The following is a 22875-nucleotide window of genomic DNA, read 5'->3' as shown; positions in this document are numbered from 1 at the left end:
AAAAATAAATGTTTGAGACTAACATTGTACGGCTAAATGTTGACAGTTAGCCAAAGCTCTGTATGGTGGAGAGCCGTGGCGCACCGGCAGAAAAGCACTTCGGTCCTTGAAGCCTTTATGGTGTCCATTTGAGACTTCGACAGAGCTCGGGTTGTAATAAGACTCACCATACGAAACTGAATTGAAAATAAAAATGTGCATAAAACAACAAAATCAAAATTGAAAATATAAAACGAACTATAAAAAACTCCGACGAAAAAGTATTGGGAATGCATTATGTATACGTGGACTGATACGTGCAAAAATTTGTACATGTATGCAGAAAAGAAAGGAAACACGTTATAGTGCATAGAGTTAAATTAGAATTTGTCCGCTTTTTTGCACGCTACAGTCCATAAAATAGAGTGGCATTTCTTCAAACTCGTACCATTTTTTAAATTGATTGATTCGAGTACATATTCTAATGAACAACCAATAAAAACCCAATCATTAAACCAGATGATTAGTGTGCAGCCTTTTTAGAAAGTGGGTCAATTTGATTGCATACGCAATAGATTTAGAATTAAAATAATATTCTCAAGTCAATCAAATTATCATTAAATTCTAAAACTGAAGACTTATATTTTAAGCGATAATTTGGATCTTAGGAGGGCTGGACCCCAGCGCCTTGTCCATACAAACGTATTATACTTCTCCCTTCCTCAATTATGGCACTAGAGAAATTGTTTTTTAATATGCTATGGATATCCAGCATAGGCATGTTTCTTTTTTTTTTTTTGATTAATTGATTTTTGATTAATTTGATTTTTTGATTAATCAAAAAAATAATAAAAAGAGGTTAGAAAAAAAATAGAAACATGCATGTGGTGTATATAAATAGCACACTAAAAAATGAATTCTCTAGTGCCATAATTGAGGAAGGGAGAAGTCTAATACGTTTGTATGAACAAGGCGCTGGGGTCCAGCCCTCGTAGGTCTGAGCTTACTTTTGGCAAAATGATCTTGTGTCACACCATATATAATATAATATGTTTCTTCATTTCCCGACCATTTTTTTTACACTGCAACTATTTATTCATTATATAAAGTCAAGTTAATATGCCATAATTCTGACATTAAATGTCTATAATTAAAAAGAAATTACTGGCAGTCGCGATCATTGAAAGTTAGCCCAGACTTGAAGTATGGTTTTATATGTAAACAAAATTGAAAACTTTCGATACGAAATAAAGTAATTATAAGTTGATTTTGATGTTAAGAATATAACTTTTATAAAAAAATTGAGTTTTGAAGTAATGCTTTTCATTTAAATTATTGTTGAATTCAATGATGGTATACTTACTGGATGAGGAATTGAAGATGGGTGGAGCTGAAGACACTTGGCAAAGCTGTCCTGGAGGCGCATATCCGTTGAGGGGTGGATGGGGGGTTGAAGTGGTGGAGCAGTAGCCCCCGGCGCCCCCAGCAGTACCCGGGGCTGCGCCCCCCGACCGGGGCGACGCACTCCCGCTCTGCCCGCGGCCGTACTCCTCTAAAAGAAAAAACCTGACGGTCAGAGAGAACACCAATTTAGTGCGGGCGACGAACACACACACGCAATTCCAATTTTATTATTTCGTTCTGTATAATATATTCAAGCTTTGGAATATTTTAAGTATTTTAATATCCTTTTTTCGTACCGTCCGTCCATTGAGCGGCGGCCGTGTCTTGGACGCTCACTGCTAATTGTCCGGCGTACGAGTTGAAACCCCCTGGCATTCCTCCTCCTGGGGGTGATCTTGGCGCCCCTAATCCCAGTTGGTTATTTCGAGGCATTGAATATAAAGCTTCCGCTAAATCTGCAGCTCTTTTCAATATTATTTCCTGTTGGAATAAATTAATAAAAATTATTGAATTGAACAACACGTCAAAATTGATTTTACGCGCAGTGTCAGATAATGATGAATTTTATATTAATGGAAACTTTTTAAATCTTTTAAGTCGTAAATAATGTCAAATGGAATATCCTTTCAACATATTAAAGCCAAATTTTAAAGATTATCTTCATTATGTATTTAAATGTGACATGTTACAAAAAGCCTAACTTGTAAACACCATAAATCCACTTTTGGCCGAAAATATATTTTTTATTATTTTTAAATAAATCGTAAGCAATGTGATAAAATAAAATAAATTGAACTGATAAAACAGTTTACAAGTTAGGATAACGATATGTATTTTTATAACGCTTCTTAAATACATATCGATCGCAAGTAAAACATACCATATTACTATTTAATGCTATAATATTTAAAACATTTTATATTTTATTTATAATATTTAGATTAAAAAATAGTTTTTATTTTTTAATTAATTAATTAATTATTCTTATTGTTATTATTATTTATTTATTTAATTTATTATTCAATACTATTGTTATTTACTATCTATATATGTATTATTTATATGGACTATGGGGATTGCACTGTTCTCCCTATCGTCTAGAATAAAAAAGTTATTATTATTATTATTCAAAATTGTACTTTGTCCATATTATGTTTTAATTCCAGGAAAAAGTCGTATTTAGCATATTTATGTACATACACACATGCAAAATTAATAGATAATTAACTCAGAAAACGGACTGTGAGAACACAAATTGTACCAATAAAGTTATCTTATCCATATTTGTTGTTATAAGAAGGATGAATATATTAATGAATACAATTTGAATCTGTAATAAATAAATTTTCTTAAAGTAGTATTCAAGAAAATTGATTTAAGTTCTGTCAAATAAGGCTCGATATTTAGATAATATTTCTAAAACTTTCTTTTATTTCTAAATGATGTTTGGCAGTTTGATTTTTTATTATTTTTTAATATAAAAATGGATAATTAATTACCTTTGGTAACTTCTCCGGATCTCCTGGATGTCTTGGTATCAATTTTTGTAATCTTTGGAAGCCATAGTCAATAGTGGGTTCGTTGAGAGCTGCTGATACAAAAATAACAACAAAAAAATCACATAATTCATCGAATGCAGTATTTATTACGTTCATTAACCGAATTTATACCTCGACCAACTTAATATTGGCTCAACTAATTGAGGCAAATTTAAAACGTACTAAAGCACACATATACATATACTCACAAACGTAGACGAATCTTCCCGGTGCTCCTTTGCAAAACTGTTTGCTCTTGTAGGAGAGCGTCACCTCGACTACTCCAGGAATATGTCTGGGTGGTGTCTGCACTCTTATCGCGTGAGACGTTATCAGCTGCAGAGCAAATTTAACAGTTAAAAAAATATTCCAAAAATAATAAGTCAATATTTTCCTTGTCAAAGATCTCACCTCACTCCACACGAGCATAGTACCGAATACTACTTGCAATCCGTCGAAAAAGTTATCTCCGACTATGATTACCGTCGATCCTCCCGATGTCCAACCTTCGCTAGGTGATATGGCTTTGATACAGGGGGTGGCCACTGGCAGGGGTGGGTATAGACCCGCTGTAGAAAATGGAAAATTCATGTATAAGTCGGTAAGATTTCGGCGCAAGACAATGTCTCACTGCGGGGGAGTGCAATATTCTTTTCCATTATGGGATGCAGTCGTGCGCTGTCGCATGGTATTAGACATTGCTGGTCTAGGAATTGTTCTAAAATATTATCTAATTTAAAATAGGAGACCCATCGTAGTCTACGATAGCAAAGGTCGATGTTTTATTATGATTTTGCAAACTAGTGGATTGTTATTCGTAGACGAAATTTGATGATTTGTGTCTACTATGTGTGTAGTATGTATGTATGTAGTATGTATGTATGTATAATTTACATATGTACATACATATGTGCTGTGCTTACATTATATATCTATAGTATTATGTACAAATATATATGAAATTGAAATAAAATCCTTTCATTTTGTATAAAAAGTATGTCAATTAAATGATACGTTTCATTTTATATTATTTTTCATTCAGGTATGCTATAGTGCCATGACAGGTTACCATAAATTGACACTTTGGAAAATTTTGCTCATTTATTTGTGCATATCCAAACACATTATACATTGTAGGTATACAAAAATATAAGTCTTTATATTTAAAATTTGTGTAAGTCTTTTTCTTTATTTGGATAAATATATCGCAAAATTTATATATAATGTTTTGGGTTTAACAATATTTAAAAATACTGGTGGCCTGTAATACGTTTATTAAGCTTTTCCAATATTCTGAACACATCGAATTAAAAAAGTGATAAAAATTGATGAATTAAGTCAAACAGAAATAGTGATTTTGGAACTGAAATTGGACCTCCACGGCTTTTATATAAATTATAAACTGCAAGCATATTTATGCTTGCAACAGTCAACAAATTCGGCCTGGCTGAATTTTTCGAGAAAAGGAGATTCTGATTTTATTGGATCCGTTATAACACTTAAGTTATATAAATTAGCAAAATCTAACAGGAGACAGATGATCTGGATTTAATAAACATACAGATCAGAACAAATTGAATTTATTTGAAGCGAGGAATTGACATTTGGCCGAACGGACATTAGGCTAACTTACGTTTGGCGAAACGGACATTTGACGAATGAAATTTTCAATTGAATAAAATTTTTTAATTAGCTATATCACATTTTTATGATACGTCAAAGTGATTTCTTGATTGAATTATACATATATTTTAAGGCGTTTAGAATAATTTTGATACACAATTATTATTTTTTATCGTTTTATATAAAAAAATTCATATAAAACGTTTTTTCAAAATCTTAACTATTTGTATATAATATTTGTATTTATTAGTAGACTAAAAAAATAAAGTAAAAAGGTACTAAATAACCTGGTGGCACCTTTCAAAAGTATGAGTGCGTCAATATTGAACTTTGTTTTATTTTTATTTTTATACTATTTTAAAAAAAGCAATTACATTATAATTGCAATAAATAAAATAATAAACTGTAACGATATTTTCGTTTTATTTTCATTCACAGCCACTCGCCGTCCACTGCTGATTATAAATAAATTAAGGCCATTAAAAATTTCAATCGGTCAAATTTATTTATTTATTTACATAGACATATACCAGGAAGGTTTAACAAGTAAGCCCCAATGCGCCTTCCTAGCCAATTACTATATATTGCAGCATTTTTATTACATAAATCGCTGTATTTCGAGATGCTTTAATTAAATGAATTAATTAAAATAAATATCCATTCGGCCAAAAATCCATCGATCTAATGTTCGTTCGGTCAAGCGTCCGTCGGCGAAGTGTCCATTCGGTCAAAAGTCCGCACACGCAATTCAGTATTCCTTTGGCATAACGGTTTAAAAATGAGATGTGTGCCATTTTGATGGGACTTTCAGTTGATGTATCATTTTGAAGAGCTTTCAGTGCAAAAGTAGAGGCATTGAAAGTGTTAGATGTAAGTTATAAATCTGCATGAAGTCGCTTTGTAACAGTGGCTTGCGATTTGATTTTTATCGCCGGATTTAAATGGGAAATCGAGCGATCGCCGTTTTTGCGACGTCAGTTAACGAGTCTAACGGGGCCACTTAACGCAGTTGTAACATCGCCCTATCCGTTGGAAAACTTGGACCCGAAAGGAGGATAGGGAGAGAGAGGCGAGGAGAGCACAGAGAGTACCAATAGAGAAGAGGAGAGGTCGGTTTTGTTACCGAAGTGTCTGCTATTTGTACAACTAACGCCACCTCCATACTTCTGACACGGACTTGATATACGACCGCGACATGCCCAAATTATAAATAGAACCCCTGGCTAGGCAGGGGCACCTCTCACGTTCAGTTTTGTGTGTCTGCATCTCGCTCGAACTCGACTGGGGGGTGTGCGGGTGCGAGCGAGACGGGGATGGTGGCAAAAGTTATTGGCGAACGGCGAGCTCAAATCTCGCGAATAAAACGACACGGTAATAAAGATAGAGGGAGAGAAAGTGAATTAAACAAAGACGGGGAAAGATTAAAGTTGGATGTACTTATATCTATTTCTTGCACATTCGTACGACAGCCGGGTGAGATGTGTGCGCCGCCCCTGCACAATTTTACTGGTCGAGGTGCACTCACTTGCGTAATCGGGACACTGTTTTTGATATTTGTGTGATTTTTATACTGGTATAAAGTACATGCTAGTATTTTTTTTTATTTGACCAGTTTCTATCAGCTACGTACATATATATTGTTTGCTAAATAAATTTGATCAAATATGTTCTGGTTCAAATCTAAAGAAAGCTTTTAAAAACAGCGCTGCATCTTATGCCTTATTAATAACGACAAACGTCGATAATTTATTCGTCAAATTCTTGGGATTGTCTACCACTTTTTTAATCAGTTTAATTGAGCGGGCCATTGATTATCATCTTCTAAATTTGGAGCGAGCACGCGCTTCTCTTTATGGCGCGGTTAACTTTTTCCCGTGACGCATTCATTTCGGCTCGTCACGTACTATTTACAGCATACTGAAAAGTCACGCCATAAATTGTTGCTAATTTCGAACCGCTTTTTAGCCTCAATTATGATATCGATATCCCGTAAGTATGCGGGTGTGTAAATATATTTTTAATTTTCTTTGTATTTACACGTGTGAGTCTCCACGCGCCATCCCTCTTCTATCTATAACTATATCTGCCACTATCTCAACCAAGACAATTTCTACGGCAGTAGTCGTTCCCTTTTCATTCCCGTTTCTTCCAACCCTCTTCCCTCCCTCCCTCGAAGTCCTCTTCCCCTTCCCTGCCACCCTAGAAGTCCTCTTCCCCTTCGTTCACCCTCCCTCAACGAAGGTCTTGACTCGAGTTCGCCGCCGACTTTTGTCTTCAAAGACTTCTTGCATACAAACGATATCTTAGGACATTAGAGTGGGGTGAGAAGGGGTGGTACAAAGCGAAAAGGGGGCTACGATATGAAAAAATAACAAATAGCCAACGGTTGAGCCGTCAAACTGAAAATTTTCACTGTCAGTTGACAAGTTCTATTCAAATTCAAAGCGATTATATTTACACGGCAATTAATCAAAGAAATATTTGAATCACTATTTTAAATAATATATTTTATGAAAACAATAGAGCAATAATTAAAATATTTAATAGGCAATTTGAAGTGAAAAAAAATGATGAAAATCTACCAAAGAAAAACGAGCATCTAATTTAAAAAGCGAGCTTTTTCTGAGAAAAGCGCTTAAAATGTGATTGAATAATGCGAGATTTTTTTTTCATTCTTTCAGAAAGATTATAATAATGAAAGAAACGTCTTTGTTGTCCGCAATAAAATCATCATCATCATTTACAGCCATTCGCCATCCACTGCTGGATGAAGGCCTCTCCAACACGCTTCCACTCGTCTCTGTTTTGCGCAACACTCATCCATCTCATTCCGCACATTTTCCTAATTTCGTTCACCCATCTTCCTTGCGGTCTTCCTTTTACTCTTTTGCCTTCTCTCGGGTACCATTCAAGCACTTCTTTTGTCCACCTTTCGTCCATCCTCCTAGCTACGTGACCCGCCCATTGCCATTTCAATCTCTTCACTCTATCCACTATGTCCACTACCCTTGTCATATTTCTCACCCACGTGTTCCGCTTCCTGTCTTTCCTCGTTATGCCAAGCATACAGCGTTCCATACTTCTTTGAGTGCATTGGATTTTATTTTGCATCTTGGCGTTCAGTGTCCAAGTTTCACATCCATACGTCATCACTGGCAAAACGCATTGATCAAAGATCCTTTTCTTCAGGCAGAGTGGCATTTTTGATTTAAAAACAGCATTCATCCGTCCAAATGCACTCCACCCTAATTTCATACGTCTCTTTATCTCTTCCTTTTTACTACCAGACATGTCAATTATTTGACCTAAATATAAATAATTATTTACTACTTCTACTGGTTTATCATCTAAGGGGATGCTATCAGGCATGCAATAACTATTGAACATTAGTTTAGTCTTATCTACGTTAATTTTTAATCCTACTTTTCTACTTTCCCTGTCCAGCTGTGTTAGTCTGATAAGTAGGTCAGCTGAATCACGAGCTACTAAAACTATATCGTCTGCGAACCGAAGGTGACTCAAAAAGCGACCATTGATGCTTACTCCGGCTGTATCCCAATCCAATTTCCTGAAAACTCCCTCAAGCACCGCATTGAATAACTTGGGCGAGATTGTATCTCCTTGTCTTACTCCTTTTCCTATGCTAAATCTATCTGTACCTGAAAAAATTTTAACCGAAGCTGTGGCATTCTTATATATTGCAGCTAACAGTCCCACATAGGTTTCCGGCACTCCCTGTGTTTTTAGAGCGTTAAGTACTGCATTATGACTAACTGTATCGAAGGCTTTCTCATAATCGACGAAACCTAGGCACAATGGCCGTTGATATTCGTTGGCGCGCTCGATTAGTTCGCCAACTACTTGGAGGTGGTCCATTGTGCTGAAATTTGCCCTAAACCCTGCCTGCTCTACAGGTTGGTTCTCGTCGAGGATATTCTTCAGCCTTTCTGTAATAACCTTCGTGAAGAGCTTGTAGACCGCTGAAAGTAGACTAATGGGTCGGTAGTTCTTGATATCGCTTTTGTCGCCTTTTTTGTGTATTAAAATGATAGTTGCGTTATTCCATCCTTCTGGTATAGCTTGGTTCTGGATGCATTTGCTGAAAAGCCTAGCTAAGATATTAATTAGGGGGGGGCCGCCACATTTTAGTAAGTCAATGGGAATATTATCTTCCCCTGGGGATTTACCGTTCTTTGCAGTTTTTAGCGCGGCCTCTACTTCGCTAGGCAATACTGCAGGAACCCTTTGGCCGTGTGTCGATTCCAGAGCGGGGAATTGGCTGTTGTCGTTCTCGTATAGTTTTGCATAGAACGTGTAAACTCTGTCTATGATTTCTTCTCTATTCCTAATTATTACTCCGCTCTCTGATCTGATTGCGATCATTTGGTTTTTGCCTAAGAAAAGATCCTGTTTGCACTTTTTCAGGCTACGGTTATTCTTAATGGTATTTTCTATTAGCTTGCTGTTAAAATCCCTGACATCCCTGACTATTCTCTTTTTAATTTCCTTATTTACTAGATTGTATTCTTGCTTATTATTATCCCTATCTAAATTCCTTTTATGCTTAATTAGGTTTTTTGTTTCCGCTGAAATTTTGCTTAATTTAATCTGTTTCCTGAATCCACCTAATTTCTTACCTGTTGAGGTTAGAACCGAACTAATTACAGTGTTCAATTCCTCGATGTCTGCTTCTGGGTTTAATTTCCCGTATCGATTTCCAAGTTCGAGTTCGAATTCCTTTTTCCTAGACCTTAGTTGAGCGAAATCTGGAGAGTTACTGCATCCTTTTATTAATTTCCTACGTTCGCAATTTATATTAATGGCCATCTTGGCACGGACTAATCTGTGATCGCTACCTATATCTACTTTACTTAAAACACTAACGTCTTTAACGGAGTGCAGGGCATTTGTTAGGATGAAATCGATCTCGTTTCTGTCTCCTTTAGGACTCTCCCAAGTCCACTTATTGTTGGTGTTTTTCCTGAAAAATGAATTAGTGATAAAGAGCCTGTTGTGTTCTGCGAATTCTATGAGGCGATCGCCTCTGTCGTTTCTTTGGCCGGTACCAAAATTGCCTACTGCTCTTTCAGTATTTGCCTTTTGTCCTATTTTTGCGTTAAAGTCGCCCATGATTATTTTAAAGTGGTGACGGCTATTATCGTATGCGTCCTGTATTTTTTCGTAGAAGTCTTCTATTTCCTCGTCTGGGTGGCTAGATGTGGGGGCGTACACTTGGAAGATTTGACAAGTGTACCTGCTCGAGATTCTTAATACTATATAGCATATACGTTCCGATATGTCGCTTATTTCTATAATATTTCTTTCTATTCTCTTATTGATAAGAAACCCTACTCCTCCTATTCTACCATTTGGTAGCCCTCTCCAGTAGAGACAGTTACCACTTTTTAGGATTATTTGGTTTTGCTGTTTTCGTCTTACTTCACTAAGTCCTATTATATCCCATTTGATATTTTCTAATTCATTCTCTAATGCAAGCACACTTCCTTCACTCGATAACGTTCTTACATTGTACGTGGCTAAATACAGGTTTCTATTAGCTAAGCTATCATCCATCGTCACTCTTACCTTGTTGGAGGTTTGGATATTATTTTTCTCGCATTTATCCAAGATGTGTTGAGAAAAAGGCGGTACTTGAGAGAGATTTCCATTCAAGGAGTGAGTTCTTACCGCCATAGACTCTTCTCTGTGGTCAGCTTTGACAGATAGTCATCCTAGGTATCACTTGGATCACTTATGAGTTATTACATGCCATTTAACAGGGTTACTTTGTAAGTGAAAGTAGTTAGTTATGATAATAATAGATTAGCAATTGTTATACTACTTTTTTACAGATCTTTATCGTGAGACGCCTCTTTGGAGACAACGGATTTATATATGTGAGTGCGGTTTGCAATTTAATATTTTAATAATAAATTTAGTAAAGAATATAAAATTACACGAATTACTTTAATATAAATTAAATATGAAAAAGAACTATTAGACAGTTGGGAAACACCGTTTCTGTTTGCTATTATTCTATTAAGTAAAGTTCGTTAAAAATTTTTGTCTGAAAGCAATTATGTGGAAGATTTATTGCTTCTGTGGGACCGAATTTTGACTGGCGACCCTTATTTTTTTTTGTATTCAGGTAGGGAGATGTATCTCGTTCGTATACGCTTTTGTAACTGACACAAAATTAACACAAAATTTTTCGCAATCACTGATATTAAAAACGCTGTTAACGGCCGATCGTCTGTTTATTTTTACACTTAAATTATACTAGGATGCAATTAGTAAAATAAGTGATTAGATGGTTAAATTTTTAGATTAAATTTCGTGCAATAGCCGGGTTTAAGCGAGTAATAGCGGGAAGAACGCAGAAGCACGTCTTCCCCGCATGACACGAAAGACCGAACCCGCCCGCAATAAAATAACAGGGAATAATTTTTAATGAAAAAGCTGCGCGAAATCGGAATTTTCAGGTTGGTCTATTTAGGGCATCTTAAGAATTTTTATTATTGAATATTCTTAATCTTAATATTCCGTCAAATTTTACTTTACAAGACATCATTATGTTTATTGTAATGTAAGCTAGTATTGTTTACGGTATTATTTGGACCTTTTAAATTATTTTTATCTTTTTTTTAAAGACTTATTGTAATAAAAATGTTCCTTTACCAATTTTCTCTCCATGCTGAATATTTTTTTTAGTAAATTGATTTCATAATTATATAAGAGTATTTTATTATTAAAAAATTGAAGGTTCAAATTATCTGTATATATTATAGAATGATAATGTTTGGCACAATGTCAAAAAAATAAATAAACTAAACGTGACCAGGATTGTTGAGTACAAATCAATCGAAACCTTGAGTTTTTCACAATCATAATACTGCATGTAGATAAAGTAAAATTGAGTAAAAATGAATACTTTTAAAGTTCATGTAAATATAAAAGTATTCAACCTGTTTCGATGAATATGTATGAAATGCATACATACATATGTATGTATATACAAAGTAGGTATTTCATCAGATATGAAATTCGACATAGGACTTTCGAAAGCCGAGCCACAGATTTGCACTTTGCATGTATTGAGATTTGATCGTCGATTTTCCATTCGTTCGCTCCCGAATGGTATTGATGAAACGCATAAAATTTCATAAGTGCCTACCGGAAGTGGGGCGGCTCGCCCGCTTCCGGTTGCGCGGGACGGAAAAACAACTGTTGAACACCTCCTGACACCCCCGCTTTATTATGTTTACTCTTTCGCCGCGTTTTTCCGGGGCAACAATTTTTCCCGCCTCTTTTCCGTTCCGGTACGTCCGGAACGCCGCGCCGCCCCGGAAATGGAGTCTCGCGGATAAACGCATAAAGTAAATAGGAAGAGACGAACACAATAAAATATGTATTGTACGTACTGAGCCAGTCGGGAAAATAGAAAAAAAATGTGAAAAGAAAAAAGGTAAAACCAGCAGGCAAGGGGAGAGTGGAACGAGTAATGGGCTGATGTGCGGCATCCTGTTGTTGCAGCAACTTGTTTTGATTGCGTTGAAATGTTAATATCGATGAGATGAAATTCAGATTTCGTTTTATCGACGCCGCATTCGCATAATGTAATTATGGGCATACTCCATTTTAATTGCAGATTGTGTAAAGGAAAGAAATACACTACAAACATGTAAGCACGGCGCATATGTACGGTATGTGAAAGTTGGGACTACTCAACTTATAAATGTCAATATGTGTAAGACAACACTGATTAATTAAAAAAAAATGAATCATCAATTATTGTAATCAGGTTGGTTTAATTCGAAAATGTGTGTGCTATATTTTATGGTTTGATTCAGGTGAGTGGATGCAAAGGACAATGTTGTGATATGTGATTTCAAATAATATTTAATAAATTATTTATAATTAAAATCATTCGTTCTCAATGTTTTCATTCTATAGCACATACAATAGCATTACTAAAAATAATATTATTATAAAATGTTTATACTTCTTTATTCGCCGATTTCGGAAAATATATAAATATCAATATAATCCTTCATAACGGAAACAATCATTGAAAGTAATTCTTTTTTCCATCACTAAAATAATATTATTTTTATTTGAAATATTTCAATCACGACCTGTTTGTTCATTAGATGGGAGCGAAAAATGCAAGTTATGGATTTTCTAGACCTTGACCTAGTGGATAACTTCAAGTAATCGTATCAAGAAAACGTTTAATAAAAAAAACATTGATTGAAACAATCAACTTATCTCGACAAACATTTCAAAAAGTGAGTTTTTTGGATATACGTATATATTTTTGTTCAAATTAAAGGTAGCTATTAATGAGCCAAGAAAGCTCTCAACGACTTTTATTGTCAAAATGATCACAGGAACAGGAAATAAATGACGACTTTCTGAAATTAGCGCATCCGCTATACAAAAACCCATGACATATTGCGTTAAAATAGATCGGTTTTGCCCTTTATATTTCATGAAGTTTGGACATTTTTCAATTCAAATTAAAGCTATACACTCAAGGTAATCAACGACTTTTTTACCCGACGGGTTCATGAAAAAAGCGATGGTTTTCTATAAATAGCGCTTTCCATATATCCGACCCAAATTAACTTAAATAGGTGAAGATTGAGCGTTTATTGTTTCTTTTCATTGAAATTTTAAATAAAATAGAAACTATTCATAAATAACAAGATATATTAAAAAACCCACTTTTTCGAAATTTTCATCAAGATAAATCGATTTGTTGGAGGCACAGGACATTGTTTAAAAGCAATAATTTTTATTTAATGATTTTTCGATACGTCGAAAATTTTATACTACATAGGTTCAATCCAAGTCAAGTTTTTCGCTCCGGTCTACTATACATATACATGTTATATATATGTACATAGCTTTTTATTATTTATTCTACACTATAGTTTGCTTCTAGTAAAAATATATTAAATGAATGCCAATTCAGTCCTGTTACTGAAACCAATCAATTTTACTTCCAATTCAAAATGAAAATTTAATTTCAATTAACTAACTACATTCGGAAATGTAATCCATATCATTTTCATTATCGACTTAATGTAAATTTAATTTCAAGCACTTCTATGTAGGTATATATGAACATATGTACATATGTATAATATATCAGAACAAACTTTTACACCTTTTTCATTCAAGTTATTCTATTTTTTTATATACTTTTTATATGATTTTTTCTAGAATTGATTATTAATTATTTTCCAATTATATACTTTTGATCAAAATTAGTCTCATTAAATAAAAAAATCCTCTCATACATACAAACATTCATTCAAGTTGAATAAATAATAATAAGGAAAATGATAACGTACAATCGTGCGGGTCTGTACCTTCGGTGGGGTCTAACCGCTTCGCCCTTCGACCATGCTTCGAATTGTTGTGGACGAACATGTTGTCAGAGATGGCCAAGAGTGGTCCGTCGACGCCGACCTGCGTCGATATCACCACCTGCAACAAAATCACAATTAAAGTTGGAGACGCCTGACATCCGCCAAAAAGGTTACGCACTACTGCGTAGACGAATCGAAGGGTTTTTTCCCATCCCTCCACTTCGTCGTGCAAGAGGGGTGGTTTCGTGGGGTGGACTTCCCCCCCGCGCCCATCCTCCTTCGCTGAGGCTCCCCCTCACCCCCCTCGCGCGTCTTCCCATTCATGTAGGGGGCGCCACTTGCATTCGGTTCCCATAGGAACTGGTCACGCACACTGGCGAGCCGAGGGTTGCACATAGACACCCCTATACAAGCGCACCCCTAGCTCGCTTTCCCCAGGGAGGAGGGGCCAGCCTCTGAGGACACCGCAAAATGGCCGAACCGCCCTCTACATATGCACATGTACAAAGGCCTCGCCGCGCATGTGTGTGTCTGTGTCTAGTTTATAAGAAAATCGCTCTCCCACTACTTGAATTGCTCGGCTTGGAGACTATGTACGTAGTGTGGGTGTGTGTGCATTTTGTGTTCGGCTGCATGTGGACGTGTTTTTACTTTTCCCGATAGCTGAGTGCAGGGTAATGTATGAAAAATCCTTGGGTTTTTAGAATGAAAGCATAGAAATGACTTTTTTTCGTTTATATTATTTCTTGATTTTTTAGTCACATATGTTTGTACATACATATATGTTATTGGATTATTGCATAAGTTCGTGCCTGATTTTCATACATGTTGGTAGCCTTTTCTTAGCAGCAAACGGGCACGAACTTATGCAATCATTCAACTAAACGTGATTAGAATTCTATACGTATTTTAAGGTAAAGTCGAATAAAATATTAGGAATGTATTATAATATCAATGATTATGATAAGTCAGGTATGTTCATATGTATATTTACATACACACGTTGCTGATTTTTTATTCTTTATGATCCTGTAATAGTAAGAGCACATTCAAAAGTACAGCATGGCACGCCTAGATAGACTCTACTTGTGATAGGCATGTCTTCATACCATTGCTGATAATTTAAATATTAATTAGAAATAAAAAATCATATCATATCATTATTAATCAATACATTAATACATTATTAATCAATACATTAATACAGTATTAATCAATACATTAAAATGTATAAAAAATAAACAAACATGATGCATTAAAATGGTTTTTTTTAATACATTCTTATTTACTTTCATTCAATTTTTTAATTATATGTTAATGTGTATATATATGTATGTATGTATGTATGTATAATCCAACTAAGCTTAGCAATATTGTGAATGGTAAAAAATGTATGTTAAAAGATTTCTTAGACAAACATAATTGAAATTGTTTTAAAATCAAAATAATTAAATATGCTAATCGAATTATTTTTATTTTTATTATATCAATATTATGTATATTAAATGGTTTATTAACGGTCAAAAAAATTTTTTAGGATTTATTTATATATATGTACATACATATATGTATGTATATGTACTATATACCTAAATATGTATGTATGTATTTGCGATCAAAAAGTCGAGTATTGTTCACGAAACAAGTCTGAAATTATATTTTATTGTAAAACAATCGAAGCAAATTTGATTAATACGCTTGTGAATATTCAAGGGAAAAGTTAGGCGACGCAAAAAGAGTAATCACAACAACTTTGAAGAGTTAATTTCAATGTCTACATTACAATTCAGAGATAGGCAACAGGTGTCAAAAGAAAGTTAATTAAAAATTCAAAACATTGATATTTTTATCGTAAAACTATTACGAAAAATTTATTAAATATGAAAAATCATTAATTCTCACGAGCTGCAGAATGGAAAGAGATACCGAAAGAGCCGAAGGAAAAATTAAGAGTTATCTCCGCGGGTGATGTCCAATTTTCCGGCGCACAAATTGCCGGATAGTGGGGCCGCGAGGCGCAGTCCGCCATTCGTTTCATTGTTATACTTTAAGCTTTACAAGATACAACAAATGGTCGTCATTATATCTAATGTTTGCTGCAAATGGTTTGTAATTTTGATAACGCGCTGCGTCTGCGGGGGCCGCCAGCGCTGTCCGGGACCCTTTGTGCTCCGTACCCAGAACGAGCTACACAGCCTCCTCATCCCCATCTCTCCTCCGATGAAAACAACAAAAAAAAGACGAAATTCGAAAGACGAAGAAAATGCGGTCTGTATTTTCCGACGCCTCATTATTACAACGTGGGATTTTTTCGAATGAGTCAAGTCGGAGCTACCCGGAAAATCCATTGACGTTTTGTATACAGCGCATCTGTGTCTGTGGGTGTTGGGTACCATTTAGAAAATTTGGCTGTTTATCATAACAAAACAGACGTGTTTCGTTTATAGGCCATTGTGGCGCATTAGGTTCTTCCTGTAAAGCCACAATGGTCCAAAACTATTAAATAAATAAATAAATAAATAAATAAATATGTAATTGGTGATGTGAATGTTAGTATATTGGTATAATTTTTATTATTAATAATATTTATTATCATCATCTTAAAAACACACTCTCAACAATCAAAATAAGTACTATTACAATATTGAAAGGACTATTTAAATCATACTGATTATATGTATGTAGATTAAATATAACATAATCATCCAGCTATACACCAAGAGATATTCATTCAATTCTGGACGAAGACCTCCATGCACGCTTCCATTCGTCTCTATTTTGAACAACTCTCATCCATCTCGTCCCACATATTTTTCTAATTTCATCCACCCATCTCTCTTGTAGTCTTCCTTGTACTCTTTTACACTCTCTCGGGTACCATTTGAGCACTTCTTTCGTCTATCTATCTTCTAGCAACATTATCAGCCCAATGTTATTTCGATCTCTTCACTCGCTTCACTACATACATATATATATAATGCCCTTGTATGTATGTATTTTTAAACATAACTTTATTTTAGATATAAAATAATATAACTTAACTATAATATAAAATAATATAACTTTAATACATGTAATATAACTTAACTATATTTAGATATAAAGCATATTCCCATAGAAACTGTGTAAATAATAATTTAAGTCTCGAATGTAAGCATTCCAACTAAAATTAAGGTAATTATATGTATGTTTATTATTCAAACATAAATTTAAAAACTTTATATAAGAGTTTGCTTCCTATTATTTTTAACATATAGAACTATGCACGTTACATTCGAATTAAGTTAGCAAATTTGTCACATATAGTACAATACAAAACACAACTACTTTAGAATTAACTTGGCATCCTTAAGTGGAATTGGAAACTTGGCGAGAGCGCTGAAAAAAAGTACGTAAAGTTACAAATAAAACTACACCCGCAATACGTAAGATAGCGTGCTAGAAATTTAATACATTATTTCATTACTTTTTATTAGTATTAAATTAGTTTATGTTTTAAATTTAAAACTTTTATTAACCCATTGAACAGTTTGTATCGGATAAGTCAATCGATGCGACTGCAAATGAAGTTGTCGGACTGCATGCAGGATTTAAAAGTTTCCAACCGCAGAATCGAATTGATTTCTTTCGCCACGTATAAAACAGAGGTCCCCATACCGCCAGTTGCAAACCCCTGTCCGACAGTGTAGTCAGTTAAGTGGGCTGGCCGGGGTTTAACGGCGGTTTAGCCGAGGCGCACTGCGCTAATCTCAATTTATTAGCTCCGCACAGATACCGGGTAGACCCACCGACATGTTCTCGCCTCTAACACTTTTATTAACTCTGGGCCTCTTTATTTTTACCCATTTGGGTCTCGAATTTAACCGGAGGAATGTCGGTTCGGTATTTCCGCGGCGATTTAATTTTTATATGCATGAACTGAGCTTACTTGGAACCTTCTCATGTCTCGGGGGTTGCCGGCGTTCTTCAGACAGTTCTGGTTGCACTTCAGGAAGAACTTCAAAAAAAATCTGCAACAATGAAAAAATGGGAATTAAGAAACTTGTCGATCAGTCGTCGGAGAAATTTGTCGACGCTATGAAAACATATTAGTTTCGGGTAAACGGTGAACCGACCACACGCAGGAAAGCATTAATTAACGCTTTGACTCTGAGGGTTGTTGTTTTGTTTGTTTTGAAATTTTGACGATAGAGATATATTTTATGTATGGTGTTATTCCAGATGGTTTTATTATAGTGTTCAAATTGAAAAAATATACGTAAAATCATTTTATTTTTGATATATTAGTACAGATGTAAAAAAAATATCAACAAGGCAATTCAGTCATATGTATGTAGAATAAATGGCAGCTATTAAATGACATGAAAAATAATTTATAAAAAAATATTTATTTAATATACTTGGGGGAGGCGGCAAAGCCGATAGGCCCATATGAATCTATGTAACTATCAATTATTCAAAAAAAAAAGTATTAAGCCGTATAATATAGTGTAATAAATAAAAACGAAAATTTCATCTACGTACATATATGTATACTGTCACTAAGTACATATATAGATAAAGTAATAAGAAAATAATAGATTTTTGTTCAGATTTTTCTTAAAATATTTAAAATTTAAAAGTATAAGTATAATTAATAAGTAAAATTTAAATGTGCGTGTACAATATTTCTTAAATATACATACGTATACAATATTTCTTAAATATACGTATACAATATTTCTTAAAAAAATATTTAGTTATTTATTAGCTGAACGTATTCATACTCTTTTTGATTTCGTAGAAGGAGAAAGAGAGCTAGTTTCAGAATTTACTCACATACATATACATACATACATATAATATTATACATATACATTACTAAGGAATTTTCTTTAATTTCTATATCGAAATAGAAATTAAGTTATTGTTTTTATGATGTAATTATGTAATTTACGTATATATAAAAATATAATAGTTATATATGTATGTATATACAATGTAGAATAAGTGGCCCCTAAAGAATAAATCGAATTACAAGAAGTTTTTTTTAACGGGAAAGGCTATATAATATAAGAAATGTACATATTTTTACAATTATTTAAAATAATTCGATAATGAATTAGTGTGACATTTAAAATGTTTATTAATTAGTGTGGCAGTATTGATATTAAAATTATATAAATGAATATAGTTTAACTTGTCATTTTAATGACCGTATATATTAATAAATAAATAAATAAGTCCTTTGAAAGTTTACATCAAAATTTTAGGTGAAGAAGGTATTTATATTTGAATTTCTTTTTATAAAAATATAAAGGTACATATTATATATAAGAGTATCAATATATTATTTAATGACAGTTAAGTTTGATTTATAAATTATAAATTAGTGTTATATAATATAAGTATTTTATTTGATTTATAAATTAGTGTTATATAATATAAATAAATAGTATTTTATTTGATTTATAAATTAGTGTTATATAATATAAAAATGTTTGTTTCAAAATAAATAAAAAATACATTTCAGTTACGAGAATGTTTACACATTTTAGTGCATATGAAGTATTCCGCACCGAGATCGAACTCGAAATCACACAGTTGAAGAAGCGAATACTTCCGTTTTGTTATTTATTATGCGAAAAGGAAAGCGAAACAAAACCGAGCAAGGGAAAAAAAGAAGAAAAACGGAGACGACAAACAGAGACGAGAGGGGGAAACAGTGTCGAGCAAAAACGAACGTCATTTGAGGGTTGGGCCGAGACAGACAGACAGACAGACAAAACCTCAATTTGCCATTCGAGAAGATATTTGTTATTCACGTGACAGCTGTAGTGTCGCAGAGCGCGGAACGTGTTGAGGTGTGAAGTGGAGACGTCGTATAACACGCCGCGTCTCGCTCTAACACGCAGCTCGACGTGCGACAAAACAAGACGCGACAACACACATGCTCTTAGGTAAATTATCTCCGCGAGATTTCTTCGTCGCGTTTGACGTGAAGTGTGAATATGCAAAAGTGCTGGAGCTAAGCGGGACTTCTTGTCTTCGCTTGCCACCAAATTCGGATTCTCTTGATATTATACAACGTGATTTGTGGCCTGTTTAGTATGTTCTGTGAATACATTTGTCGTTTTGCTGCGAAAACATTATGAATACTATCTATGTAGACCTAGAAGTTGTTTATCTTGGAACTGTATCAAATGATTGTGAATGTGAAACTGAAATTAAAACTCCTATAGCAATAACCAAAGACGCTATGACGAAGCTGACCCAAATCTAGGACATATCTATTACCATATTGACGAAAGTTTCACGGAATATTACTTTTTTCAATATTTCTTTATAGTGTTGAATCTTGGACCATTAAGGCCAGATTATAGACGATTATATTAACATATGTTGAGAGTATCATGCCAGTCAAGAAAACTAATGAGTGTCCTCCAAGAAGTTAAGATCGCCAATAGATCGCCAATCAGTCTGTCTTCGAGCTTCTTCAGGCGTCTTTTTCGGACATGTACATAGTTAGAAGAGAGCTGGCTAGGTTGGAAAAACTACCTTTGACTGGGTATATAAAGGGTTTTCGGGGAAGGAGAAAAGTTCCTACTCGATGGACGAAGTCTCTTGTGGCTCTTCTATGACCTAAGTCATTATCAAGCTAATGGAATTTTGAAAAAGATGAAGACAAGCAATGAGATCAAGAGCATCTGTACAAAGAATAATGACTTTAAAATTGCCATAGTATGAACCAATTTTATATTTAGAATGTAAAATAAGTATAAAATATCTATGAGTATTACATATGTATGATACGGGAATGAATGAATAAATTCAAATTTGTCATCGTGGCATAGAATGGCCAATGAATCACTCTACATATGTATATCATTCCTAGAGTCGTGTAGAGATCTTTTCCGTTAATTTTTGCACCCTCGCAACCAATGTCGGAAGCAATAATAATTGTCCGAGTTGTGACAGAAGGTGTTTAACACACATACGAACAGATGTGAGTCGCCCCAGGCCACAGAAATAACCAGTTTTAGCATACAAAACATACGAAGAGGGGGATGCCACCGATATTTATTTACTACAATAGGATCACATTTGGATATGCGCATTATACGTCCCGTCATTGAATTATCAATGACAAGTGACTTAATAAGGAAAGGGTTGCTGGAGATATTAAAAAAAATTACGCAAGACTTCCCCCCGTAAGCCGTTCGGGATATTGGCGAAATTTACGAGGCATCGTATTCGGCTTTAATGGTTAAAGAATTCCCGTCCGGCCATCTGCTTTTGGGGCCAAAACAAAACTTAATTTGGGGTTGGATAATGGTAACTAAAAGCCCGTGTAATCCGTGTCTAAACGTCCGATGGTCTGCTTAATATCCCATCGCCGAGGCTGGAGGGTAGTAGCCATCGATCCCATCCCCCTACTTAAGTGACCAACCAAATGAGCAACGAATTGGCCACGGAGAGGTGAACTTCGCAAACTCCAGATCAGCATATATTATAATTTGGGCAATTACAACACACTTACATAGGTATATGTAGACCATGTATTGATAGATGAATATTTGAATAAACACTGAAATCATGGTCAATATGTACATACATAGATTGAACTGTAAAATGTACAATTATTAGGATCATGTTTTGACCCACAATTGAATTTTTACCTATTTAATTGTATTAAATGTCATTCTTTTTAAAATCTACGTCTATTCATGAGGTGACTCAAGAAAATAGGTCACCCCTAAAATCACAAGTATATTAATGATACTTTGAAAATTAAATAGAACAATTCTAATTTCTTGTCTTTTGGTCAGATTAAACAAAAAAAATTGTGACAGAATCACCAATAACCATACTAAAACACTTGTAAAGTGTCTCGGTGATTACAACAAGATTTCTACCTATACATATACTCTTTAGGCATAAACACAGATTACCTAAACACAATCTGCTTTAGATCGTCGACTTTATAGAGTCTTTAGTTAATATTATGTATAAAATGTATTATGAGCATTTATAAGAATTGTAAATAAGTTTTTAAGCTTTTTTTCTTATTATGCTGTATATTAACATTAAAATATAAGATGATACTTTAATTAATAACAAAAAAAAAATTGTAAAATAGAAAATGATCATTAGATCAGTAGCTATTAAAATAGATATAAGATGTATTGTGAAATATAAGATGTATTGTGTATTGTGAATAGATATAAGATGTAGTGTACATAAATCAAAATTAATAAAAATCAAAAAAAAAAATCGAAATACCCAATCGTTCGCGTAGAAATACTACTTAAATGGTTGAACAATAATGATAATTAGTTAATTTTGTGACTTATAGTTGCTTCGTAGAATTGTGACTTAAAATTGTGTATGGAAATGAATGGACTTTTAATATACGAAAATAACACAATAATCGGAATTGTTTCAAATTTCAACGAAGACGATTTTAGCAACGATGAAATAAATTAACCTTTGTAAAACAACAACTTTGTAATTTCAATTACTAAGAGTACTATATAGTTCTAAATGTATTTAAATACAACAAACGCTCATTAAAGATCTAAATAGAAAACTTCACTTAATGTATTTGTCAACAATTTAAAAATAATCTGAAACGGTTTATATATCAAAACAGACCAAACTGTACATAGCGAGATAAATAAACGCATCTTTCTTTATTTGTATCTATTAGTGTCTTGTTTTAAATTAGTCACTTAGACATTAGCTCTAAATATTTAATAAGTTTCATATTATATTATGACATATGTACATAGATAAGGTTCCAGATCATATGTTTCCAATATAGCATAGTCAAATCATTTTGTAAATTATGGGCGTTTGGTCGACACTGCATGCCAGTATTTCTGCGATAAGTGCCGATAAATATTTTTTGCCAATCTTCTATAAGTGTAAATTTTACACTGGTGTGAAATAGTTTCGAATGGTTATCGCACGCA

General features: G+C 34.0%; 1 protein-coding gene across 4 annotated transcripts in view; it reads right to left on the bottom strand.

Moving 5' to 3' along the window:
* The window catches only part of kn (EBF transcription factor knot), a 101095-nt gene that overhangs the window by 674 nt on the left and 77546 nt on the right, over window positions 1-22875 (bottom strand). Inside the window, exons 8-15 of one of the 4 annotated variants that reach the window (XM_077439771.1) lie at window positions 17850-17931; window positions 13904-14039; window positions 3333-3490; window positions 3131-3257; window positions 2883-2974; window positions 1680-1863; window positions 1343-1531; window positions 24-176 (exon numbers count right to left, since the gene is read on the bottom strand). In XM_077439771.1, the coding sequence (XP_077295897.1) occupies window positions 24-176; window positions 1343-1531; window positions 1680-1863; window positions 2883-2974; window positions 3131-3257; window positions 3333-3490; window positions 13904-14039; window positions 17850-17931 (1121 nt within the window). The remainder of the gene's footprint in view (window positions 1-23; window positions 177-1342; window positions 1532-1679; window positions 1864-2882; window positions 2975-3130; window positions 3258-3332; window positions 3491-13903; window positions 14040-17849; window positions 17932-22875) is intronic. The other 3 variants (XM_077439773.1, XM_077439774.1, XM_077439775.1) reach the window with 3 other exon arrangements.

Source organism: Arctopsyche grandis, chromosome 10 (genome assembly GCF_051622035.1).
Source record: "Arctopsyche grandis isolate Sample6627 chromosome 10, ASM5162203v2, whole genome shotgun sequence".
In the NCBI taxonomy this organism is placed as follows: Eukaryota; Metazoa; Arthropoda; class Insecta; order Trichoptera; family Hydropsychidae; genus Arctopsyche; species Arctopsyche grandis.
The sequence above is the reverse complement of the archived record's forward strand: the minus strand, read 5'-3'. Positions and strand labels throughout refer to the sequence as shown.